The sequence below is a fragment of the Anabrus simplex genome, chromosome 3, assembly GCF_040414725.1.
Source record: "Anabrus simplex isolate iqAnaSimp1 chromosome 3, ASM4041472v1, whole genome shotgun sequence".
NCBI lineage: Eukaryota > Metazoa > Arthropoda > Insecta > Orthoptera > Tettigoniidae > Anabrus > Anabrus simplex.
Genome location: NC_090267.1, coordinates 338,852,544 through 338,876,389, shown reverse-complemented (window position 1 = coordinate 338,876,389; position 23,846 = coordinate 338,852,544). Strand labels below are relative to the sequence as shown.

The 23,846-nt window shown below is 39.1% G+C and overlaps 2 protein-coding genes across 3 annotated transcripts in view; one reads left to right on the top strand and one right to left on the bottom strand.

The window, feature by feature from the left end:
• The window catches only part of LOC136866345 (cytokine-like nuclear factor N-PAC), a 367,035-nt gene that overhangs the window by 174,664 nt on the left and 168,525 nt on the right, over positions 1-23,846 (top strand). The window lies entirely within an intron of this gene.
• LOC136866344 (leucine-rich repeat neuronal protein 2) lies at positions 5,566-17,320 on the bottom strand. The gene is made up of 5 exons (XM_067143211.2): positions 17,014-17,320; positions 14,824-16,696; positions 7,677-7,809; positions 7,353-7,493; positions 5,566-7,258 (listed from the first exon to the last, which is right to left on the bottom strand). The coding sequence occupies exons 2-5, from the start codon at positions 16,659-16,661 to the stop codon at positions 6,551-6,553; spliced, it is 2,820 nt and encodes a 939-aa protein (XP_066999312.1). The 5' UTR covers positions 16,662-16,696; positions 17,014-17,320; the 3' UTR covers positions 5,566-6,550.

Sequence of the window (23,846 nt, the reverse complement as noted above, 5' to 3'; positions counted from 1 at the left end):
TTAGTTTATTTTCATTTTGAAGAAATTCACACACACACAATACTACTAACTGCGTGGATATTATCATTATTATTGCTGGTGAAATAAATGTGATTTTGTATGTCCTGGTGACAGTTATCTCTCTCTGTGGGGGAAAAAAAAAGAAATAGTAATATTATGTGTAGGAGCTGCCTGGCCGAGGTGGTAAAGGCGTGCTCAGTTCGCCCGAAAGGTCGTGGGTTCGTTGCTGAAACAACCCGATGTACTTAATACGCAAACTTGATCATTCTTCCAACTAATGTTTCAACGGAATTATAACATCAACTTGACTGTTTTTTAAATCCAATCGACTACCACATAATTACTGACATCCGCTAGCTTTGACATACGTTTTATCATTAGCAACGCCTCTACAAGAAGTTCCATTTTCTTTTCTACTTTCAGATATACCAACCGTATACATTTTAACATGTTTATTACGTTCACACTTCCGTTTTAAATAACTGACAGTGATTTGACCATCTTGAATTCAAACTATGGGTATTGAAGAAACATCCCCCTTTGATGATTGTGTTTACATTCAAGGCCATCACAGTCTTAATGATATTATAAAAAAAGGATCCATTTTAGTTTTAAACTCTCAAAATTCATGTTTAACCACGTTTTAATCTTCAAAAACAGTTAATTTACTCTTTTTTAACATACTTTGGTGCATTATCGTTGTTTTAGATGTTATTGTATAATGTTTTACGAAATCATTTTTCAACATTTTAACCTATAATTTATAAGATTAGCATGACTCCATATGTATTATTTTTAAGATTGATATAGGCTGATGATGCCCGTAAGGAGGGTGAAACATGTACCATTGACTTTTATGTATTATGTATAAAATTTTGACCATATGAAATAGTGGATCATATTGCATTGTATTGAACAGGTGGACTTATAATATTGTAATAATATTTGAGACATACATCCCCGTCAGGAAGTCATAAAATTTAGGAAACGAGATTTGCACTTCCGAAGGTGCACGTGGCTTTGAAATTCACTCAGCCTACACCAAAAATGAGTACCAGGTTAATTCCTGGTGGCAAAGGCGGCCGGGCGTAGAGCTAACCGCTCTACCTCATCACGTGCCGAGGTTACAGATAGTGGAAGCCTTTACCTTGCCCCCCTCCAAGGGCCTTCATGGCCTGTATGGAGATTACTTGCTAATATTGTGTGTACATTAATTTTGTTACAACTCTATTTCAGTATAAAGTATGCTTTTATTTTTCCTATCACTTAAAGCTTGGTGATGGACTGCATCTTGCTTTCTTTTTGATATAACCCTTGCATACCAGTTTCTCTATGGTAATGTCTAGACCAGGGGTTTCGAAATGGCGGCCCACGAAGCCATTTTTGCGGCCCGCGAGAGCACTGTAAGAAATAATGTGCAAAAAAGTCACATAAGTATGTATTAGCTCGTTCAAAAAGTATTCATTTTTATACACCTTATAGACCCAAGTCAGAACGAATTATTCTTTAATACTAGTTTCTCTTTTCAAGTGTTCACTTGTTCTCAACAGTTTATTATTTTTATTTTAAAACATTTAAAATCCAAATTTCAAGTAATGTTATTATTTTTGCGCTCCATTGACTACTTTTGATGGTTTTCGGAGACGCCAAGGTGTCGAAATTTTGTTCCACAGGAGTTCTTTTACGTGCCAGTAAATCTACCGACACAAGGCTGACGTATTTGAGCAACTTCAAATACCACTGGGCTGATCCAGGATCGAACCTGCCAAGCTGGGGTCAGAAGACCAGCGCCTCAACCGTCTCAGCCACTCAGCCCGGCTCCAAATTTCACTCTTTTATGCAATTTTAAAATAATGTTTTAAGTAATTAAAATGACCAAACCCTCATTTCAATTGAACTATGCATATTATTTCATAATGGTGCTTTGTACTATTTGCAGAATTTTACAAAAATTGGCCTATTGAAGTGCGGCCCGCGAACATGACTAAGCTTTCCAAAATGGCCCTCGAGCCCTTACAAATTGGAAACCCCTTGTCTAGACCATGGTTCACCAAACCATCAGTCGCAAACTACTAGAAGCTCACGGTTATATTTTGGTAACTCAGAATGTTGGTTACACAGCACTGGATCTTCAGCTCTCCGTTTCCTCACCTTCTGTTGTCAGCGCTCTGTCTGCAGCGAGTTTGGGGTATCCAAAGAAAAGTACCCTGTCCTGGTTCGTATTGCACCGAGAGTCCTGGCATCTTATGAAAGTGATAAGAACAAGTTCAGTACTAGCCTTGCAGATGGACATTTGCATTGAAATCCCTAGGATAAATTCTTATATACTTGTGCAATTTACGCAACCTCATTTTCAAGCGTATTTATTTGGCGAGTGTATCGTGTTTCCCGCTCACTGCAGCAGCATGTGTGCTTTACAGCTGGGAATTCGGGACGGCTAGCGACTCCGTTAATCGGGACGAAAGAATGAGTTTGTTTAATGTGTGTTTCTGTGCGTAGTTTCGTCGGAGTTGTAGGCCACATGTCTTTTCTTGCGGCTCTATTATGCTTTTCCCCCTGGCAAAGTCGTATGTTAATAATGTATGAGACATAGTGATGTGTTTTGTATGTGGTAGTTCCGCGTATTTTAGTGCGTTTGTGTTCATTCTAAGTTCATAATTTTAATGATTTGAATGTAGGTTGTGTCGGTGACAGTTTCTGGTATTTTCTCTTTACGTTAGGGCCACAAAAGGTAATAAATGTTATCTCCAAGTGTTCAGAGATAGCTATAAAATTGAATTTCCGCTAACTTTACAGTCTAGTAAAGAAAACTTCTGTGATTGTTACATTTTCTTGTAACCATGTTTGTTTTCTTAGTTTAAGATTTTATATTTAATGGGCAGTTCGCATTGTAACGTTAGATATGTATGCCTTTTATATCGTCATTTTTTCACCGAGACCGTGGCGCAATATATGTGATCCAAGAATTAAAAAATCTTCATATTTTTTGTTTCTGAAAGTTGGTAGGTGTGAGTTCCTTAACTAATGCTTCTTTAGCATAACTGGTGAAATGATCAGATCTTGAGGGCAGTCTCTATTGCAGAAACATACCTTTTATTTCAATGATATGTGAAAAACACTGCTCCCGTGGCATATGTGAAACTTCAGTATTTATTTCATTGACTCCACTTGCTTCCTAATAATTCTTCAATTAGTATACTGTATTATGCTTTTGGTTGAAAGACACTCTTCACAGGTTATAACTGTGATCTTTATATTTGAGTGCTTATCTGTATCAACTAACGGTATTTCATTCTTACATTACTGCAATCACTTTGTCCAAGACGGCCTTTTGCTCAAGTTTTACCATTTGCCTAACTCTAGATTTAGGAGATAATTTCTTCTTCTGCTGAAAAATTCACTACTAGCAACGACAGTACATAATGTACTTCTGTTTTCGGTAACGTTATATCTGCGGTATTAAGTTTAAGCATGAATAGGTGTGTTAACTCCAATATAGATTGACCAAGACACTGGGGCAGGATATTTATTGAAAACTTTATTATAGAAGTGACAGGAGCAGGAGAAGCTAGGCATATGTCTTATTCTCAAACATTTTCATGGTTCTTCATCCATGTGGGCAGTAATCTGGAAGTACCGGGCGAGTTGGACATGCGGTTAGGAGCGCACAGCTGTGAGCTCGCATCCGGGAGATAGTGGGTTCGAACCCCACTGTCGGCAGCCCTGAAGATAGTTTTCCGTGGTTTCCCATTTTCACACCAGGCAAATGCTGGGGCTGTACCTTAATTAAGGCCACGACTGCTTCCTTCCCATTCCTAGGCCTTTCCTGTCCCATCATCGTCATAAGACCTATCTGTGTCTGTGCGACGTAAAGCAACTAGCAAAAAAAAAAGTTTTTAAATCTGAAAGTAAGTTACCAGGCCTCATTATCGGGAACAGATGACTGAAGACATTTTAAGTCCCTAATATTAATCGATCGAAGCTATCAGCTTTCATTCGGAAGATAGTGGGTTCAACCCCTACTATCGGCATCCCTAAAGATAGTTTATCGTGGTTTCCCATTTTCACACCAGGCAAGTGCTGGGGATGTACTTATGTTATGGTTGCTTCCTTCTCACTCCTGGCCCTATCCTATCCCATCCCATCAGCACCATAAAACCTATGTGTCAGTGTAACGTAAAGCAAATTGAAAAAATGCAAGGATAGGGATGTCTCTTTTTTCTTGTTGAGTGCACAATATGTGGTTTACTTCCACTGTGAATGGCTTTGTTAGAGAACCTGTGATGTATGCTGAAACAGCTCTGGCTACCAATTCCCGTGCTAGTATTGCCTCCAAGAACTAACAAAGTGCATCAAATCAACACATAGACCCTCGCATTCACTCTCGCTATCTTCCACAATGTTGTCCGTAAATATATTTATTGCTAAAATTGTGAAAAGGCTACCTGTTCTCCGTACTCTTAAGATAATTTACTCGTCAGTTAATCCTTAAATCCGAAGCATACCAAGGCTTCAATGCCAGAAAAAATTCTCCTTTACCTTTTTTTATGGTCACTTTCAGTCCTTATTCACCATTGCTTAAATACTCTTTAACTAATGATGTGGCAGAAAATTACCGTAACATTGCATGTTGGTTTCTTGACCACTGGTCCATTGCAGGTCTATTCTGCCCCAATTTTATTGCAGTAGAGTTTGTGAGGGACAGATGGGTGGGGGGGGGGGGACTTGACTTGTTATTGGTAATTGTGCCTAGTGCTGTTAATAATTGGAGTATATGAGCTCAAATTTGGGGTGATTTTAACGATGCCACAAAATACCCCAGCTTTCAGACGAATTTTGAATATATATTATACAGGTGGTAGTCATAGTGCCACCGAGCTCGACAGCTGCAGTCGCTTAAGTGCGGCCAGTATCCAGTATTCGGGAGATAGTGGGTTCGAACCCCCACTATCGGCAGCCCTGAAGATGGTTTTCTGTGATTTCCTTGATTAAGGCCACGGCCACTTCCTTCCTCATCCTAGCCCTTTCCTGTCACATCGTCGCCATAAGATCTGTCTGTGTCGGTGCGACATAAAGCAACTAGCAAAAAAAAATAATCATAGTGCCCATCAGCTTATAAATGTAGGAAATACTTGCATCTCTTTTTTTTTTTTTTTTTATGTGGGTTTGAATGCCACTGTTGGCAGCCCTGAAGATGGTTTTCTGTGGTTTCCAATTTTCACACCAGGAAAGTACTGGGGATGTATCTCAATCAAGGCCACGGTCTATTCCTTCCCTGTCCCATTGTTGCCATAAGATCTGTGTGTCAGTGCAGCATACGGCAAGTTGTATAAATAAAAGAAAAATCGCTTTTGCATATTTTAGCCTGCAACAAAGCAAATGCACTTGTTGAAAGTACTTTCTAGCTTCCATAGCTGTATAATTTTCCCTAGGTCGGCATTTCAAGAATGGAAATGTTAGGAAAGAAGACATGAGAATTTGTGAGGAAAATGCAGACACTAATTTTTTTTTTAAGTTAGCCTTACTAATGAAGGATGCTGGCTTTGGTATGTAAATAAAGAACTCTTATCTGCCTAACAATATTATTTCCAACTGCAGTTTCTACTGTACAAACTTGGTATGTATGGAACATTCCAGTCACAACAATGAAAATACTGATATAGTACCTTTTATGAAATTTTTGGTTCAACTTCTGAATTTATTTTCATAAAAATATAAATATCAAACAGGTTGAAATAACATAGTGCCCTTACTTCTTGACACACTAATGTAGTCCCAGTACCATCCCAAACTTATAAAATGTAATATTGAAATACTATCTTCTGCAATATATGGTAGATAAATGAGGATGGCAAAATCAAGAATCCATTTACTGTTTCATACCGGTGGTGAGTTTTACAAGTATATATTCCTTCGTATTTCCCTTTTTAAGAGATTCTAACTAGCGGCAAGATTTATAACTTGAACAATTTCCAAGTACTTTCTCAGAAAGTAAATACATCCTAAGTTTCCTTGAATAATAAACATATACTTGAAAAACTTGCCACCTTCTTTTCTCTCTCTCTTTCTCACAAAATGCAGAGAAGTTCTCCCCAATGCTGCCAGTTTTCCATCTACTAAACCAGTAACTTTCCTCTGTTTACAACTGAGAATTACCTAACATTTAGCTTTACTGTATATTAACTTCTATTGATGATCTGCAATGGTTAAACTGCCCCGTGTTTCAAAAGCATACATAATGAAATATTCTTGTTACCTTTAGCTTCATTATAATGTTGGTTGAAAATTAGGATTCAACCAATACACAATTTGTTAGCACATTCCATTTATACACTGATAACATGTAATATAATCCAACTTATGAAAATCAGTGTAAGGAAAGCAGATTATTAACCATTGCTGCTTAAGGAGTGGAAATCTTCTCAGTCAAAAATGAAGGAATGCTAGTAATCTTGTGTTCTTCAATCACACGCATACACACTTCCTACACCACACGCATACTTCTATCACAGTTGATGGAAATAAATTACTAGAGTAATACTCATTGGCACTACAAGGCAGTTTCATGGCTAATCTTGGAGGGTCCTGGGCCCACAATAATAGAGCACTCGCTAGGTAGGAGAACTGCCACCTCTTCAGGAGAAGCAACATCCCCACTGCCACCACTTGCCTTCTCCATTTGTTTGGTCTTGCTGCACTGAAACACTTGGCATGGTGGAGATGCATAGCCCTGCTTTGTTCTCGCTCTCTTAGACCTCTGTGATGTAGGTGAAAAATAAGGAGATGTTTGTGGTTCACAGAGTTCTTCAATATCCTCCTTGCTATCCTCGTAACTGGTGCCCGCCTTCATGTCGAGTTGGTTGATGAAGTTGCTTGGAGACAGATGTGGACTTTCTGACAGTTCTGTTGGTGTATAGTAAAGTGACAGATGACTTTGTGTATCTTCCGAAATCATATTATCATCTGTTAAACTGCATGGATGGGAGAGTTTGGATTTCACATAGAAGTCCAAATTATTTATATCTGGATCAAACACAACAGAATCTGTTCGGCCACATGATCCAGACCGACAGTTTTCAAAGTAAAAACTGGGTAAATTTTCAAGTATTTTGTTGAGGGTTTGTTGTTGGTATTTATACGACTCCCGAAAGCGGAGCACCTGATGAGAACTGAACTTGCGGATCCGATTTCGCTGGAAGACATAATTTTCCCTCACCCAGTTGAGTTGGCTTGTTGAATAGTCACGTACACGCTTCACCTGCAACCAGGATGGAATATTTTAAAAATATGCCAGTCTAATAGATTAAGGAAAGGCTGAAGTTGTGACCAGGGATGAGTCGGAGCATCCTTACCTGATCGTAATACTGGTCTCTAAGTGCAGTCAGATGATTGGTTCCAATATCCCGGATGTCACGCAAGTGCTTTACTTGGCCCTGATAACTTGTCTGAATCCATTCCACCTGTTGAGCACAGTTATCCTTAATTCGATGGACCTGTTGAAAAGAAGACATATGTGTAATCTAGCATAAACTTTGATGTGGTATCATAACATAAAGCCCTTCCTTTGTAGTCGCCCTGCTGCTGGATGGACTACCCCCCAAGCCAACAGTTGACATACCATACTCAAACACTATATTTACTGATATTTAAAACATCCTCTTCACTGAACTTCGTACTTGTTGTGTATAATTTTCTCGTAGGCGTTCCAACTGTTGAGTTTTGTACTGTTCGATGTTATCCAGCATTTGATAGATCTGCTTTGCTCTCGGTGATACTCGATCTCGGCGACAACATAGGGACCATCCAAACCTACAGAGAAAAAGAAAAGCATTGCTCAGGACCGTCACCTATAAATGAACAAATACAGTGAAACCTCATTAAGACGTTTCTGCAGGGGACCAGGAAAAAGAACATGTCAAGCGAGAAAACGTACTAATGAATACACTAATAAAAACTATCCATCAGGGATATAGAAACACTAGATACGATTTTTTCCGACATGAGGGCATTTGCAAGGTGACCACTTCATGCCCGTATCCATGAATTCAATCAACAAATTATTAAACAAATTAATTTAAAACACTACCTAATCGATACTTTATTTCTTGCCTTTTGGCAGTATTATAAAAACAGTATCATATACAGGACATGTTTCGACCACTTAGTGGTCATCTTCTGCTGTCTTTAAAATAGCTTAGATATTGAAATGTCGTATGGCTTTTAGTGCTGGGATATCCCAGGATGGGTTCGGCTTGCCAGGTGGAGGTCTTTCTATTTGACGTCCGTAGGCGACCTGCGCGTCGTGATGAGGATGAAATGATGATGAAGACAACACATATACCCAGCCCCCGTGCCATTGGAATTAACCAATTAAGGTTAAAATCCTCGACCCGGCCGGGAATCGAACCCGGGACCCTCTGAACCGAAGGCCAGTGCGCTGACCGTTCAGCCAATGAGGCGGACCATGGCTTAGATGAAACAATTTGACTAGTAAGTACACTAAAATTTTAAATTACTTTCCCATGGGAACTTATAACTATTGCTTAAAGCGTTTGAAATTTTGGAGGGGGAAGGGGGTGGGTGATGTGGTGTATAACAAGGTACTTAAATTACAATTTGAATCTACAGTAATATTAAAAAACTTATTTTCTAATTGGGCATATTTAAAATATATAACGTCTGTAATTGGGCACTTCTGGTAAAAACACTAAGTGGCTTGATCTTGCTTATATTAAAATCGATGTGTATAACAGTCTTCAAGTTTCTTATTGATTGTCTGTTGTGTTGATTATCTTCCTTTAAAGTTGATTTTTATTTTTAGTACCAGGTTATGTTGAACTGTTAATATACAATGGTCCTTTGGTGACTTCTCTACTAAATTGCATCAAATAATGGTCTTCAGATTTGGGCAGCTAGCCTCGCGATCTTTCTGGAATGGTGTTTATACTCCGCCACCTTGGGACTGTTTTCGTGTACACGACCTAGTGTTATAGCTAGTAGGTGGTGTTTTAAATTAATTTGTTTAATAATTTGTTGATGAGGGCATTTTACGTCGTGTATCTGCGAGTGCTGTACATTGAAAAATATAGGCTTATCATTTCTAAAGATATGAGAAAAGTACTAAAAGGTGTGAAAAACATGAGGACAAATATAAAAACCTTTTCTGCTGGCGATCATAAAACAACTACCAGTAGACAGAAAGGTGTGAGAAACACCATACTACAAATATGAAAACATATGTACAGGGGCCACCAAATATATCTAGTACTATTGCAGATCACACGCTTTCTAAAACAAATGTTAGAAGAAGCCTTTTATTTCGGACTAATGGGTTATTAAACATTATTCTCTGGTCATACTCTGACAATGAATTGGAGGTTATATTCGACCATGTGCAACTGCGAGGAATATTTTTGGCTACCATTTTGAATCTAACAAAATTTCGACCATCTTGAGTGATAGAGTTGAAACTCCAAGATGCGAGTTTCAACATTCGCGACCTCTGCGCACTTGTGCCAGTCCACTTTCTGATAGATTTTAATTTTGTCTTCATCAAGTTAAGGAATTTCACATTTTCCATGTCCGCATCTAGGCTATCACTAGACAAATATGCACCACGCTAGTCAGTTTCACATGATTATGTTCCTAATCCCGATATAGGTTACTGTATCACGAGAGAAATATTTGCTACACTTAACTGTACCACTCAACACGAAATACAAACACACACAGGCTCACTCTGCTATTCAGCAATCTCACTGCTAATCGGCAAGAAAAACTGAACATTCCTGAGGCGAAGGGATTGCTCCCCGAAAGTGCAACTTCATCATCATCATCATCATCATCAATGTCCCACTCCAGTCGCCCGGGTGTGGTTAACAAGCCTCCTCCACTCCTTTCTGTCCTTCCTTTTTTCCTGCTCTATTACTTCCACCACATTCTCTAAAGTCCTTCCTAATCTGCACTATCCACCTTCTTCTCAGTCTTCCAACTGGTCTCTCCGTTAACTTCTCTTTCCAATTCCATTCTTGCTACCCATTCCTTTACCATTCTTTTTACATAACCAAACATATTCTTTGAAATTCACGAAGGCCTTTTCCCGTATAATCACGCAATGTGGCGACGGCTGTTACCTGAGTTGAAAATTACATTTCTTTCAGAACGGACGACAAATTCAGTAATAGTTTCAGGTCTAGGAAAAATGTGATCGTACTAAGCGGTAATACCGAAAATTTGTGACGCGATAAGAGAGGTCTTTTTATATAGATTTAATACGATGAAAATCAAAACTTCAAATTTACGACGTGCTAAGCGGGAAAATGTTTTAATGAGGGACGCACTAACGAGGTTTCACTGTAAATTATCTGATCATCTAGGAAAAGAAAAGTATAATATTGCAAAGAGAACCTAAACCTTCCTATGAGTACCCTGATAAGGGGGTGGTGATTGCTTTAAGAGGAAGTACAACTAGGCAACCATCCTCTATCCCTGATAAAGTCTGCTCAGTAAAAATTATTTTCAACCTCACTACTTATCTTGGAAAATATATACGTTAAGGTCATCCAATGATAAAACTCGAACTTAGCTAAGTATTTAGCATCGCACGTTCTGGTAGGTATTTTCTATGATAACAATTATTTTAACATTGGTAATTCGGGTACATGATCAGATATTCTATCCTGCATGCCTACTGCTGACAAGTACTCACACATTCCCAATTTCGTTTGCCCGTAGTGGTTTCCCTTTGAATAGCTTCTCATGAAATGCTGGGAATACGGTAGTGCCTTTTGATATGTTACCAAAAATAGCAAATATTATTACTAAGTTTTGATGTCTAGATTCCTAGTAAAATTGAGACCAGGCTTAATTTTCAAAATGGACTGTTATAGGAGTAGTCCACAAAATGTTTGTTGCACCCTCCTTCTGTAATATAACATTTTTTGCGCCCTATTGGCTTAAAAGATTTTCTGTTTGGCCCTATCTATAGTATATTATATTATTAGATATAATAGGAGGCATGATGTGTAGTGGCTTGGTTGCTGGCTTCCCACCCGGACAGCTGGGCTAATGCTTGTGACGCATAGTTGACATTTCACGTGAAAAATCAGTCGGCCTCATGAAGGGCACTTGGCCAAATCTAAACCTCAAAAATACCCAACGACAGAGGTAGAAAACTTTTTGTTTAATAATGATTTAATTTAACAGACATATATTTTGTGCATGATCATAAAACAAAATGGTCGACAGAACAAATTCAGAACTTGTAGTAAAATCAAATATCATCTTAAAAGCACACCAAATTTGAAAAGTTTTAAGCAAAAATTCTTTATTATTCAAAGGTGCCGAGGATTTAATGTTGCAAACTAACTCGGAAATATTAATGGTTGCATGTAGAGTACGCTTCTTGTAAGTTTCACAGGCTTTAAACTATTGTTGGCTAAATTACCAAAGTGCTGTGGTCATTTCCGTTTATTCACAAGAATATTGCTAAAGCGCTGCTGGAATTTGTGGACATAGGTTGTTTTTTTTGTTTTGTTTTTATCTTATCATTACTGGCAAGAGCAGAGGCAGATGTGGAGGGATGTGAATTTAGTTTAAATACAATCTTGTTCTTTATTTATTTGGTATTTTCAAGGGAAAATTGGCATTCTACAAATCTTTTTCAGAGATTGCTTTTCACCTCTGTGTGAATCAGCCACTTAATCTGTCAGTGTGGAGTGATGAAAGCATTGCTCGCGCCATACACACGCGTTGTACTGCGATCTAGCGGCTATGATGAAAGCTGTTTGTATTTTAAGTCGTTTCTCCTTGAAGCGGAAGGTTTGAGCTATTGAATGGTACACCTCGATACCTATTTCAATAGTGCTTTGCTCATTGAAATTTGAGAGATATTCCAAGGAATATTTATCTTTGCACCAGGGATAACCAGTGCATTTGTCTGCTATCTGGCAACTACTATGCACACTTGCATTATACCTTCCTTTCCTTTGGGGAAGAACCAGACTGTGAACATAATCGTAAATTTGCTTGTTCAGGGCTCTTTTGAGACAGTTTAATTTCTGACCTTCTTCCTTTCTGTCTTGCATTCCATCTATCATGAGTGGAGATGGCTTCTACAAGGAAGTGTAGGTTATAGAGCGTGGAAAGAGAAGATGTTTTAGAACAGTGGAGTGATTATGATGAAAGTTTGTTAGGTTCAGGTGGCGATTTGAGTGATGTGATGACATCGCTGTACGCGAAGTCCATGGTTCGGAATCAGATACAAGTGATAGTGCACAGAATGGCAATGGGCATGTTACATTTTGATGAGAGAACATGTCCAATTTTGTAGGTCAAATAGAACAGTTTATCTGTGATGGTGTGAGGATTTTTAAGATGTCCTCTACGGATGAGTTAGTGGAACTAATAGTTCATGAAACAAATATATAGGCTGAGAAAAGAATCCAAGCTAGGAGCTTATTATTACCACTTCATTCCAGAATGAGGGGTAGGAAACCAGTCAGGAGATTAATGAATGTTGCAATTCTAAATGCAATGATCATTTGCCAGAGAAGTTCACCAGAATCTAGAATAGATAACTTGAAATTTTAGAGTGGATGTCGTCCAGGTACTGCTTGTGGAACATTCTATCCATTTGAATCAAAGGTGCATAGATTCTTTGAACAAAAATGTGCCCCATCTCACTGAAAGGCATATCCCTAAGAGAATTCCACCAACTGAGGAAAATAGGCCAGTCAAACGATGTGCTGTGTGCTACAAGCAGAAAATTCTGTGTGTGTGTGTGTGTGTGTGTGTGTGTGTGTGTGTGTGTGTGTGTGTGTGTGTGTGTGTGTGTGTGTGTGTGCGCGCGCGCGCGCGCGCGCGCGCACGTTTTTTTGGAGTCCAGACTGCTAAACGGGTCTGTGCTTTGAATGTTTCAAGACGTTCCACTCCAAACAAAATCATTAAGGTAATATAGCATAATATTTTCTAAAAGAATAGATTTTTTAAAACATACATGCAAAAGTATTATTGAAATTTGTGAGATAGTACCAAAGTTATGTTGCTTTGAACAAGGTCTTGCATGAATCTGAGAAAATTCAAATACTTAGATTGATGCTTTCACGGCCTGTAATTGTAAGCATGATGTAAGCATTTGGGCTTCTGCCATGTCAAAAAGAAAAAAAAACGGATGAATTTCTTGACATTTCACAGATACATTTGCTCCGCATCTTCATAAGAAAATCTCTACTTTGCACGAGGAAGAAGCTTTGTTTTCTTGACACAGCAAAAGCCCAAAAGCTTATATCATGTCTACAATTTAAATACCACGCTTAGAACTCCTCTCACAACACGAGGATGACCATGGGTTTAAATCTACCACGCTGAGGGGTTAAGTTGGCCTATTCATAATTATGACAATATTTATCACCAAGAAGGGTTAACTAATCTCACCCTCATTATGTGCAGTATTCTACCTGCTCTGTGTTGTGTTCACTGATCGACAGGCTGAGAAAGAGAAATTGCTGCTTGGGTTCACTGTACTGAGAATAGCAATGAAATGAATATCCACGGGCCTCTTTCCAGTCAGGAATGGAATTAATGAAGCTCCCATCTAGCGGCGAGGATAGGAATTGTGCCGCCTGCCGAAGCCTGTCGCACTCCTCTGGGGCAATAATTAATGACTAAAAGATGAAATGGAATGATATTGGAGAGTGTTGCTGGAATGAAAGATGACAGGGAAAACTGAAGTACCCGGAGAAAAACCAGTCAAGCTTCTGCTTTGTCCAGCACAAATCTCACATGGAGTGACCGGGATTTGAACGACGGGACCCAGCGGTGAGAGGCCAGCGTGAGAATAGTAATGACTGTTCACAAAAAGAGATTAAGTTTGTATAATGGACTTTGCAACCCCTTGCATTAGTCTCTGCGCCCCTCCACTTTGCATACCACTGTGTTAAAGCATAATTTCCTAACTGTAACAATATCATAAATAGTTCTTCATAACATCTCAAGTATGGAAGAATGTGTGACATAATTACATGTTATTGTTTGGAGTATACATCAGATATTTGTGAACATTAATTTATCATAGGCAGGAAAATATTGATTTTTTGTGAAATTTCAAGACCAGTGGTACCCCTAAATATTTAGGTGTTACTGGACATAATTGTAATTTTTTTAAGTTTATGTCGCAAAAAAATGAAGTTGATTATTGTAGTATTTTACGTTCCTTTGAGAGTTGCGCTTGGCCAGTTATTAATGATATAGACATTGAATACTGTTGTAACTAATGAAACGCAGTACCTCTCTTCACTGGCTAGCTAAAGGAAAGCAATTGTGTAAGTTATCAAGCCATGTTGTATATGCCCCTTACTTAGCAGAAGACAGTCAGTGTAGGCCTATGGCTGTCTTTAGGATGATTAGTTTGAGGATTCAGATTGAAATACAAGAACAGAAGTATAAGAAATACAATTAGCAAGTGCCAGTAATAACTACCGACTTTTCTTCCTGCTGAGCAATCTTCTTCTTATACAACATGGTTGTGTGAATAGCTTCCCATATACACACTCTTAGCCATCTAGTGAGAACTTCAAACCTTCTGAAATTGTTTCTTCAGAGAGCAAAATTCATACATCACAAAATATCTAGAATTCAGGGTATATTTTATCATTTACAGGGCAGAAATTTGAAGACTGTTGCCATAAACATTGTTTCAAGTTGTGAAGAGAGGCACAGTCTTTCATTAACAGATATTCATTTTGAACTATGCTTCTGTATAATCACTTTGCTTCAGCATTGTAGGTTGTATACTCGTTATTAAAGTGCTAAAAAATGTCTTACCTGTCAAAGATGTGTCGGATTAACTGAACAATCAGCGTCACGAGGAGAAACACAGCTGCCCACATTGCTCCAAAGATGATGCTGTATATTTTGATGCGGTAGATTACAATAGGATCAATATTGAGGATTACGTTGGCAGTGAGATTAGCTATGGGATTTGAAGCAAAGCAAATGTAATTTCCACAGTCACTGCGCCGAACATCTCTTATGTAAAGTGTCCCATTCTCTAGCACCTGAATCCTACAGTCTGATTTGCTAATGACTGTCAAGTCAGCCCTATGGATTTCTGGATGGTGGGCAAACATATCTGGTATACGGGGATCAGGGTTCCAGTGAAACATAGACCCCTCCGGAGTCACCCAAGTGATGGAGGGTGGTGGACTTCCTCCAAACTTGCAGGTGAGCAGTGCCTCTGACCCAAGCTCATAAAGCATTCTGGGAGATGCTTTTATTAGACTGGGACGTTTGCAACTAAGGCTTCTTAAGGTTTGAATCATATTTGTAGGTTCAGGGGTACCGTACGGATTGTGCCCGCACTGTAGTTCAGTCTTTGATATATTTAGTTTATGGCTCCATTGTATGAACCAAAACATTCTGCAATCACATGCCCATGGATTGGCAGTCATCTTCAGCTCCTGCACATTGGTGAGCTTTGACAGTGACTGTGGTAGATAACTAAGGTTACTACTGGTTATGTCGATGTGCTGCAATTTGGGAGTGTATGGTGGTGCCAAGTTATCCCATTCCCTGAGGTATTTGTTATCTCTGGCAATTAAAAACCTGAGGTTTGGTAACCTCATGAAGTTCGAACTTGTGAACATATGTATTTGTGTATTGGCGAGAATTAATGTATCCAGTTGGGAGCAGGGAAAGAAGAGCTTTGTTGGTAAATTCCGAATGGGGTTATCACTCATATTAAGAAACTTCAAATTAACTAAACCTTCGAAAGAATTGTTCAGGAGACTGCTAATGGAATTGTTGCCCACATTTAAGTACTCAAGACTGTGCAGTTCTTGAAACACGCCTCGGGGAATATCCTGTAACCTATTGTTAGATAATTCTAGCTTTCTGAGATCGTGCAGGCCAGTGAAGGAGTTTATGGACAATCTAAACACTCTATTATTATTTAGGAACAGGGAGACTAGCCTTACATTTGGCATCAGAAACTCATCTTGAATCAATACCAGTTTGTTGTATGATAAATCTAGGGAGAGTAGATGGCTCAGAGGAGCAAATACTTGAAATGGAATCACAGGGAATTCGTTGTGACTTAAGGATAATTCCTGTAAATTTTCCAGGCCGTGATAGATACTTTGAGGAAGATCACGGAGTGAGTTATGGCTTAAATTGAGCACCTTCAGAGCAGCCAGAGGATGGAATGTGTTCTCATCAAGAGATGTAATGTTATTGCAGCTGAGATCTAAAAATTCCAGTGAGAGTAAATTTGAAAATACATTTTGTTCTACTATTGAGATTCCACTGTCTTTCCAGGAGACAGATATTAATGATGATGAGTTAGTAAAAATAGAAGAATGCAAATGAGTTGTTTGAATCTGTGTAAAATTAAGATGTGTTAATTCATTCAGTAATAAGTCTATATCAGCCAGGTCTCGACTGTTACAAGTCATTTGGAAGCAAGGAACTGGAGGATGATGACATGGGCTGCGTTTACATTGTTCTGGTCTTGTTCCTGAGTGGCGAGTATGATGGCGAGGGTGTAGAGTTGTTGAGGCAGACATGTAGCAGACAGCTAATTGTAGATCGAGGAGCAGCAGGATCAGGAAAATAGTGTAGAAAGGAGGAATGTCAACATTCCTGCACTGTTGATTTGCTTTCATCTTTCACAGCTGTGCATTATGTAACGAGCTGTTACCTGAAACAAATAAATGCTAGAGTTGTATTCATTACCAGTTTGTGTTGCAGACTTTTACATTTTAAAAATTAAAACAGGTTAACGCCGAGAAACGTACAGTACTTCAACGTAAAATATACACTGCAGCGAGCTATGCCCAACGTACAATCATCGATAGGAGATGTATGAAATGCAAGACAAGTCGAAGCTTTCGCGGATTCTAAGACTGCTGGACATAATTTACGGTACACTACATTATAATATGCGCTCACTTTGTCAATGAACAGTGATTCCATATCCTGTGCATTTTGTTTTGAAAAATGATTATGGCTGCTTACCTTATGAATGCCCCTACAGATGGCCGTACTAATAATTGTGAAGACTTCATGTTTTATGAAGAAAGACACTTGTCGGTGTATATACAAAAGGAATGAGTTTGTACTAAAGTTTCACGTCATTTCCACGGACCTTAAAGTATCACTCGCCCCAAGCCACTGGTGGAGCGCTCGCTCACTTCCACAATGAGCAAAATGGCTACCACAACTGCTCGCCCGGCGGACGAGTTCTTTCGTGGGAGGTAGGGAGGGTAGAGATTGCGCTCTGACGGACGGAATTCGATTCCCATTGATTGTTACAGTATGCATCCTCTTTACCATGTGCTAGGACTAGTGTTCGTGAGATACTAACTACTGTAACGAAAAAGCGCCGTTACACTTCACATTTGTTTCTCGTCAAGTGATTGGAGAACTGCTTTTACTGCGATAACTTAAGTGTTCACTGGCAGTTCATATGATTTATTTTACTCAATTTATCTATATTATTCTATATATTACAGTCCCGGTGGTGAACCTGTATGCAGACTTTGCTGATCCTGTTAATGCATGTAATACATTGTGCAGCTTGGTTTACGTAGTATAACCCTAGTTCCATACACACACTACAGTAATGAAGGTCATACTACCGGCATTTCACTTACGTAATAATTACGCGGTGCTCATAAAATAAAATAACCCTTGCTCGAAAATGAAAACCTATTAATCTTCTATGCTTTTCTACCCCCCCCCCCCCCGCTACCTGCAACCTTCATTGGTCGGCAGTGTTTGGAAAAGTACAAGAAAAATGTAATTGGCTGGATTACAGTTACCAGAGAAATATTTTACTCAATTATAATTATAAGTTACTTTTTTTAATAAGTAATCAATTAAATGACTATTACTTCACAGAACACCATTCCTAGGAAACCAATTTGTATTTTCGCATGGGTCATAAATGATACTAAGTTAACAAGGAAAAATAAATTACGCTCGTCGTTTTGGGAGATTTTTTAAATAGGCGTATATCCTATATATGACGTTTGGTTATCATAATTTGGTGAGACTTAACATTGTAACTTGGAACGTTTAAAATTATACTTTTCCTGTCGCTTTTATTTCAGTAAGTTGCTTTTAACATTTCAGATAATTTGACATTTACTTTACAAAATAATTGGTTCTTGAAATCTCAACCCTAAGCCTCGACCTCTTTGGGAAAAAGTACGTCTTTGCATTTACCCGAAAAGCTCCCTGCAGGTTCACTTGAAGGAATACCTATGTCTATTTTTATGAGCATCCCCAACAGTGATAGATACCTCATCCATCACTGGCGAAGCTACTGGTTCTTCTGCAGTACAACTGAGCAAGTTATCTTTAACATCGCTTATTATTTTCTTCAGGTTGTTGCTTCTGTACGATGTTTCTAACGGTTGCATTTTGATTTCAAGAAGTTAATTGTAAACAACATATTTTATAAAAAGTAATTATTACAAGTAAAACATTACTATGTAAGTATTAGTTACAAGTAATTCGATTTTTTACTTGTACTGAACGACTTCTGTCGGTTGGTAAAAGCGTAGTTTGCTTTTTGCTTCAAGATCTTGCATGTTCCTGTTCTCTATTTATAATGCAGTGCCTCGGTTCAGATGGGAAGACGTGATAGTTCCATTGTTTGTAGATTCGAATTCCGACGCTAATGGCGTGATATTTTCTTACTCTTTTCTTACTCGTATGTAATGCTGGTATAGTTCCGTATTTTTCCTTTGGCTCCATCCTAAACAGAATGCCCAAATCGATTACGAATACTACTGTAATATGACTAAGATAGCATTATTACACTGTACGTGCACGAAGCGAATGACCCTGTTGTCCCTGGCCTGCAGAACAAATATCGATCCTCGTGATCAGAATGGTTTAAAGCAGGCGTTATTAAACTTCGCTCTTGGTACCCGACAGGAGTCCTTACATAGAACCAAATTCCATATTTACGCCCATTAGACGTACACATCCCTTCAGAATTTAGTTGTCGCTGGAACACTCTATGGGATACAAGTATCTTCAGGACGATATTGTTCCTGTTATATCCGATAATCCCGATCAATCTGTTTATCTGTTATGTCAAGAACACTTGTGTTATTATTTATATCAGTTTCGAAAGGGCTCTTATATTTGTGGTATTGTACCATTTCCAAAAATGGTTGCTTTCATTTCATTCATTAATACTCAGTTTCGGCTCTTAGTCAAGGTCGTCGCGGAACTGATGTTCCTTATCGATCAATAGTCAGTCGGCTTCTTCCGCCTGTCTTCGTTCCGTGGTCGGCGACACGTGGCTCTGCGCTCACGTGTCGGAAGTATGAGAATTGGTCGTCTGTCCTGTGTCAACGCGTCAAACAGTGCTCTTGGTGCTTTTTGAATCAAGCGCCCTGTTAAACTTCGATCTCATTGATAAATATAATTTGAATTGACTCTTAGTACATACAAGCAGTTTCTACCTAATAGAAATTTAATTCAAAAAAATCATTTTTACAATTGTCATTTTGTTAAATAGTAATGAACGGATTCTGTTCTAAGTCCCTTAAGTTGTTGTTGTTGTTGTTATTATTATTATTATTATTATTATTATTATTATTATTATTATTATTATTATTATTATTATTTGGTTTCGCTGTGGTTAGCTGATTCGAGCCCCGTTGGTCGAAGAAAAAATCACCATCGGAATGTTGGTCGACATGGTAGGAGAGGTGGGTAGTATAATTTATGATCACTAAATTGTGTACCAAAAGCCGGGATTCAGTTTCAAACCTCTCTGCAGTGTTAAGTGAGCGTTTATAACGCTGTTGACTGTGATTCGTCCGTCAGATGGAGTCGTAAAGCCTTGAGCAGGCACCGGGTTCACCCTTTATCTTCCTGCTATCATATATCTCGTCATTCATTTCATCGTATTAATCCCGGGAGGAGGTTGACGTCAGGAAGGGCCCGTGGTCAACATAATCCTTAACAAATGCCTTTTATTCGTCTTAATTTGATATAAAACCGTGCTTTAACTTAACTGTGTGTTTAGAGGTTTCAGGAACAAATAGGCATTTTAGAAAGTATCCTCAGTTTAGTTAAAGATGAGACGGGCAACGCCTACCCATCGGCATTCAAACAGTTTAGCAAACGTTTGATCTCTCGGCCACTTCCTTGCCCAGCAGTTGGTGATTTATGACGGTAGTGGGCTTTAAAACAGAAGTTCTCATTCCCCAGCAGGAATTCTTAGAGCTCTGTTGGCAATGCACCTCTTGTTAAATAGACGTCAGTCTCTTTTTCAGCTCAGACAATTCTCGCGTGCTTTGTTCCCTGTTTGAAAGTATTGTGCTTCAGTAATTAATATTTGTGGAGTGCATTGCTTTTCACTAAGCTTCATGTAATAATATAGAAGCCGAGGGAATCAAACCTGGAAATTAACGCACCATAAGATCCTCAATTAAATCTGCCAGTGCACACAAACGATCCTCAACCGAGCAGCAAATAGTGCTGGTTCGGTGCCCACGAGTGATACTCAACCAAGTAGTAGTGGTTCTGTGAAGAAAAGAAAGGAGACCAAAACTATAAGTAGGCAAAGTCAACGGCTGATATGTAATGCATACGAATACGTTAAGAACAACAACGTAGACAAGGGTGGTGGTTGTTGTTATTATTATTCTATTTGCTTTACGTCGCACCAACACAGAGGTCTTATGGCGGCGATGCGACAGGAAAGGAAAGGAAGGAAGCGGCCGTGGCCTTAAGTAACATACAGCCCCCCGGTGTGAAAATGGAAAACCACAGAAAACCATCTTCAGGACTGCCGACAGTGGGATTCGAACCCACTATCTCCTGGATGTGAGCTCACAGCTGCGCGCCCCTAATCGCACGGCCAACTCGCCCGGTATTATTATTATTATTATTATTATTATTATTATTATTATTATTATTATTATTATTCCAAGCTGGTGAGATCTTTATAGAGGATCTTCGAGAATGGATGCTATTACATTCTACACCTGTGTATCAGAGTGCGTTAAAAGAACTACACAACAAGCAGAAAGAAATATGGAGCACGTTTTACACCACGGATGCTATGATGACTCAAGATTGGCAACGTCCAAATTACGACCTGCGACATATCATGACGCGATTCGTTGTGCATGGATTCCATCACAAAATATGCGACAAGACAAGACATCACGACCCTACTAATGACTATTAGCAAATTGTGCAAGAAACAATGCGATTGGTACCATCTTCGAGAGTGTACGGAAAGAACAACGTCGTTGACCTCATTTTGTAGTGAATGAGCAATGTACGATATTGTATTTATTTCTTAGCCATTGGCTGCATTAAATTCTATTAAATTATTATTATTATTATTATTATTATTTCTTCGTGATGCCCAACTGAGGAGCGCGATTGAACGTATTTAGCTGATGTCGTTGCCTTTTTCTTCTCCGAAAATCTCATCTTCTCGCTGTGGCTTTCTTGCAATCTCCTGCCCAGGTTTTGTTGGTGGTAGTGCTTGGATGATGTTTAAAGCGGTGATTGTCGACTAATTTTCTGAACTTAGATCTATCTATAACAATGTCATCTGTGATGCCTATTTCCTGAAGATCTTTTCCAACTTCGAGCTGCCAGTTTTTTTTTACTTTCATTAATAGGGCAAGGTTCAGAATGCTTTTGGTCAGTTTCTGATTACTCATTCTGAAACTATATTATCTTCCCAGTCCATAATTCGTGTTTCTACTTTTCCTTTCTTTACTGAAAGCGAGACACTGATATTAGCTGCATAAAAGAAAAGTAATATTTTAATAGGTTTACTCTGATATGAATTCAACCATAGTATTCAGGGAGATCTGCTATTTGTATTTCAAATAGCTCGTGGCGATCATTTACGGCTATTTGAAAGTTCTTTGTCGAGTTTATTTGACAATTTCTTTCTTTCTTTCTTTCTTTCTTTCTTTCTTTCTTTCTTTCTTCTCAACATCTGCGGCCACTGCACGGGTTATGCATGAAACAAAATATGCTGCGATATTGGTTTGTGCTGTGGTTCATGATCGGGTTTAGATTTATATTTGTCTTAAGAATAAATTAAATGCTAACATGTTTAAATAATTGACGCAAAATATGACAAACCTGCTCTTGACAGCGCTCACTTGCCTTTTAAACGACAAGCGCCCCTTGTGTCCTGAGGAAAGGAACCGACAACCCTTATTAACACTAGGGCGAGCCAACTTTTGGGATCCGAAGCTGCCGCATGGGTATACGTTCAGCGCCAATAAGTGCATAGCCTAACCATTTTCTGAGTAAGTCTGGCCTGTTTCAGTTACACTCTACTACCCATTGCCACTGGAGCCGAGTTTTACTTGTGGATACGTCCAGCATGTTCATTCGTAGCGTTTGTCTTATCCGAATACCCTTCTGTTATTCCTACATGTTTGTACCAGCAGCTGCTTTCGCTATTCCCATGCTTGTCTCCCCCGTGTAGGAACATCAGCCTGAACAGAGATCGTTGTTAGGACAGCCTAATAGTTTAAATCAACCATGTCTCTGGAACACAAACTCCCTCAACTCCAGTGTCGACTCTGTTTGACTAACGCAATGTTAGCTGTTTTCGGAACTGCTTGGATTTAGTTTCACCTCCCTCCCCTGATATCCCCTTATATCCCCCTGAGTGTTATGCGTAGTATTATTATATTTTTGGTGGTAAAGAGTGCAGTGCAATACTCCAAAAGTGCTACAATCGCTTCAGATAACCCTCCTGGATACCTGGAAAACATAATTCTATTGGAAAAACTATTGGTGAGTGAAAAATGTAGTCTTAACGGTTTGACGTGGTGCAGTGCTGAAAGTCTGGGGATGGCAGCCATAGGTCGGCCTCGGCGAAGGGACGGGAGCGGTGTTGTCAGACTGCCTGTAGATAATCAGCCACTGCTGTGCTTGGCACTTGCCCTAAGTGGGGACATCGAACTAAACCCGGGTCCACAACAGTGCACAATTTGCGGAAATAGTGGTAGGAGGAATCAATTATTTGTCCACTGTAACAATTGCTCGCTAAAAGGCCATAGAACCTGCGCAAAAGTCTCAGTGTCTGAATTCAGAAAAATAAAGAACGGTTCCCGTACATGGTTATGCTGGAAGTGTGAAATGCCGCTGTTATCAGACTCGTTCTTTACAGTTACCAGTGATACGCCCAGTGACTTAGTGAATAATTCTAAATGTACATATGTAAATAAAAATATATCACTTTTTGCCTTCAATGCGCGCAGTATTATGCGACCTGGACGGTTACAAAATATCCACGCATCGCTTGAAAGCCTTGACCCGACCATCGTGTGTGTCAATGAGACGTGGTTGTCCAGCAAAATTAATGACTCAGAAGTGTTCCCTGACTCGCTGATATTGTTCCGTAAGGACCGAACCCACCGCTCTGCAGGGGGGGTTCTAATTGCAGCCAAGCCAGAATGTAATCCAACTCGAGTTCATCACCTGGAGACAGCAGCCGAAGCACTGTGGGTGGAAGTGACGTGCAACAAACGCAAATTCCTTATTGGATCAATTTATCGCGCCCCTAAGTCGTCGCCGGAAATGAACGATGAACTAATCCTCTCTCTCGAGCGTGTGCAACATGTACAACAAAATTACGATGCCATTTATATTGTCGGTGATTTCAACTTAGAAATTAAGTGGTCCAGAAATGCTGCACCTGTTCCTAATAACCCCCTCGTCAATGAATTCCTTTCCGTTTTCTATGATTTATTCCTTCATCAATTAATGTTCGAAGCCACGCGTATTACGCAAACAACACGTTCAACCCTTGATCTTTTCCTAAGTAATATACCACA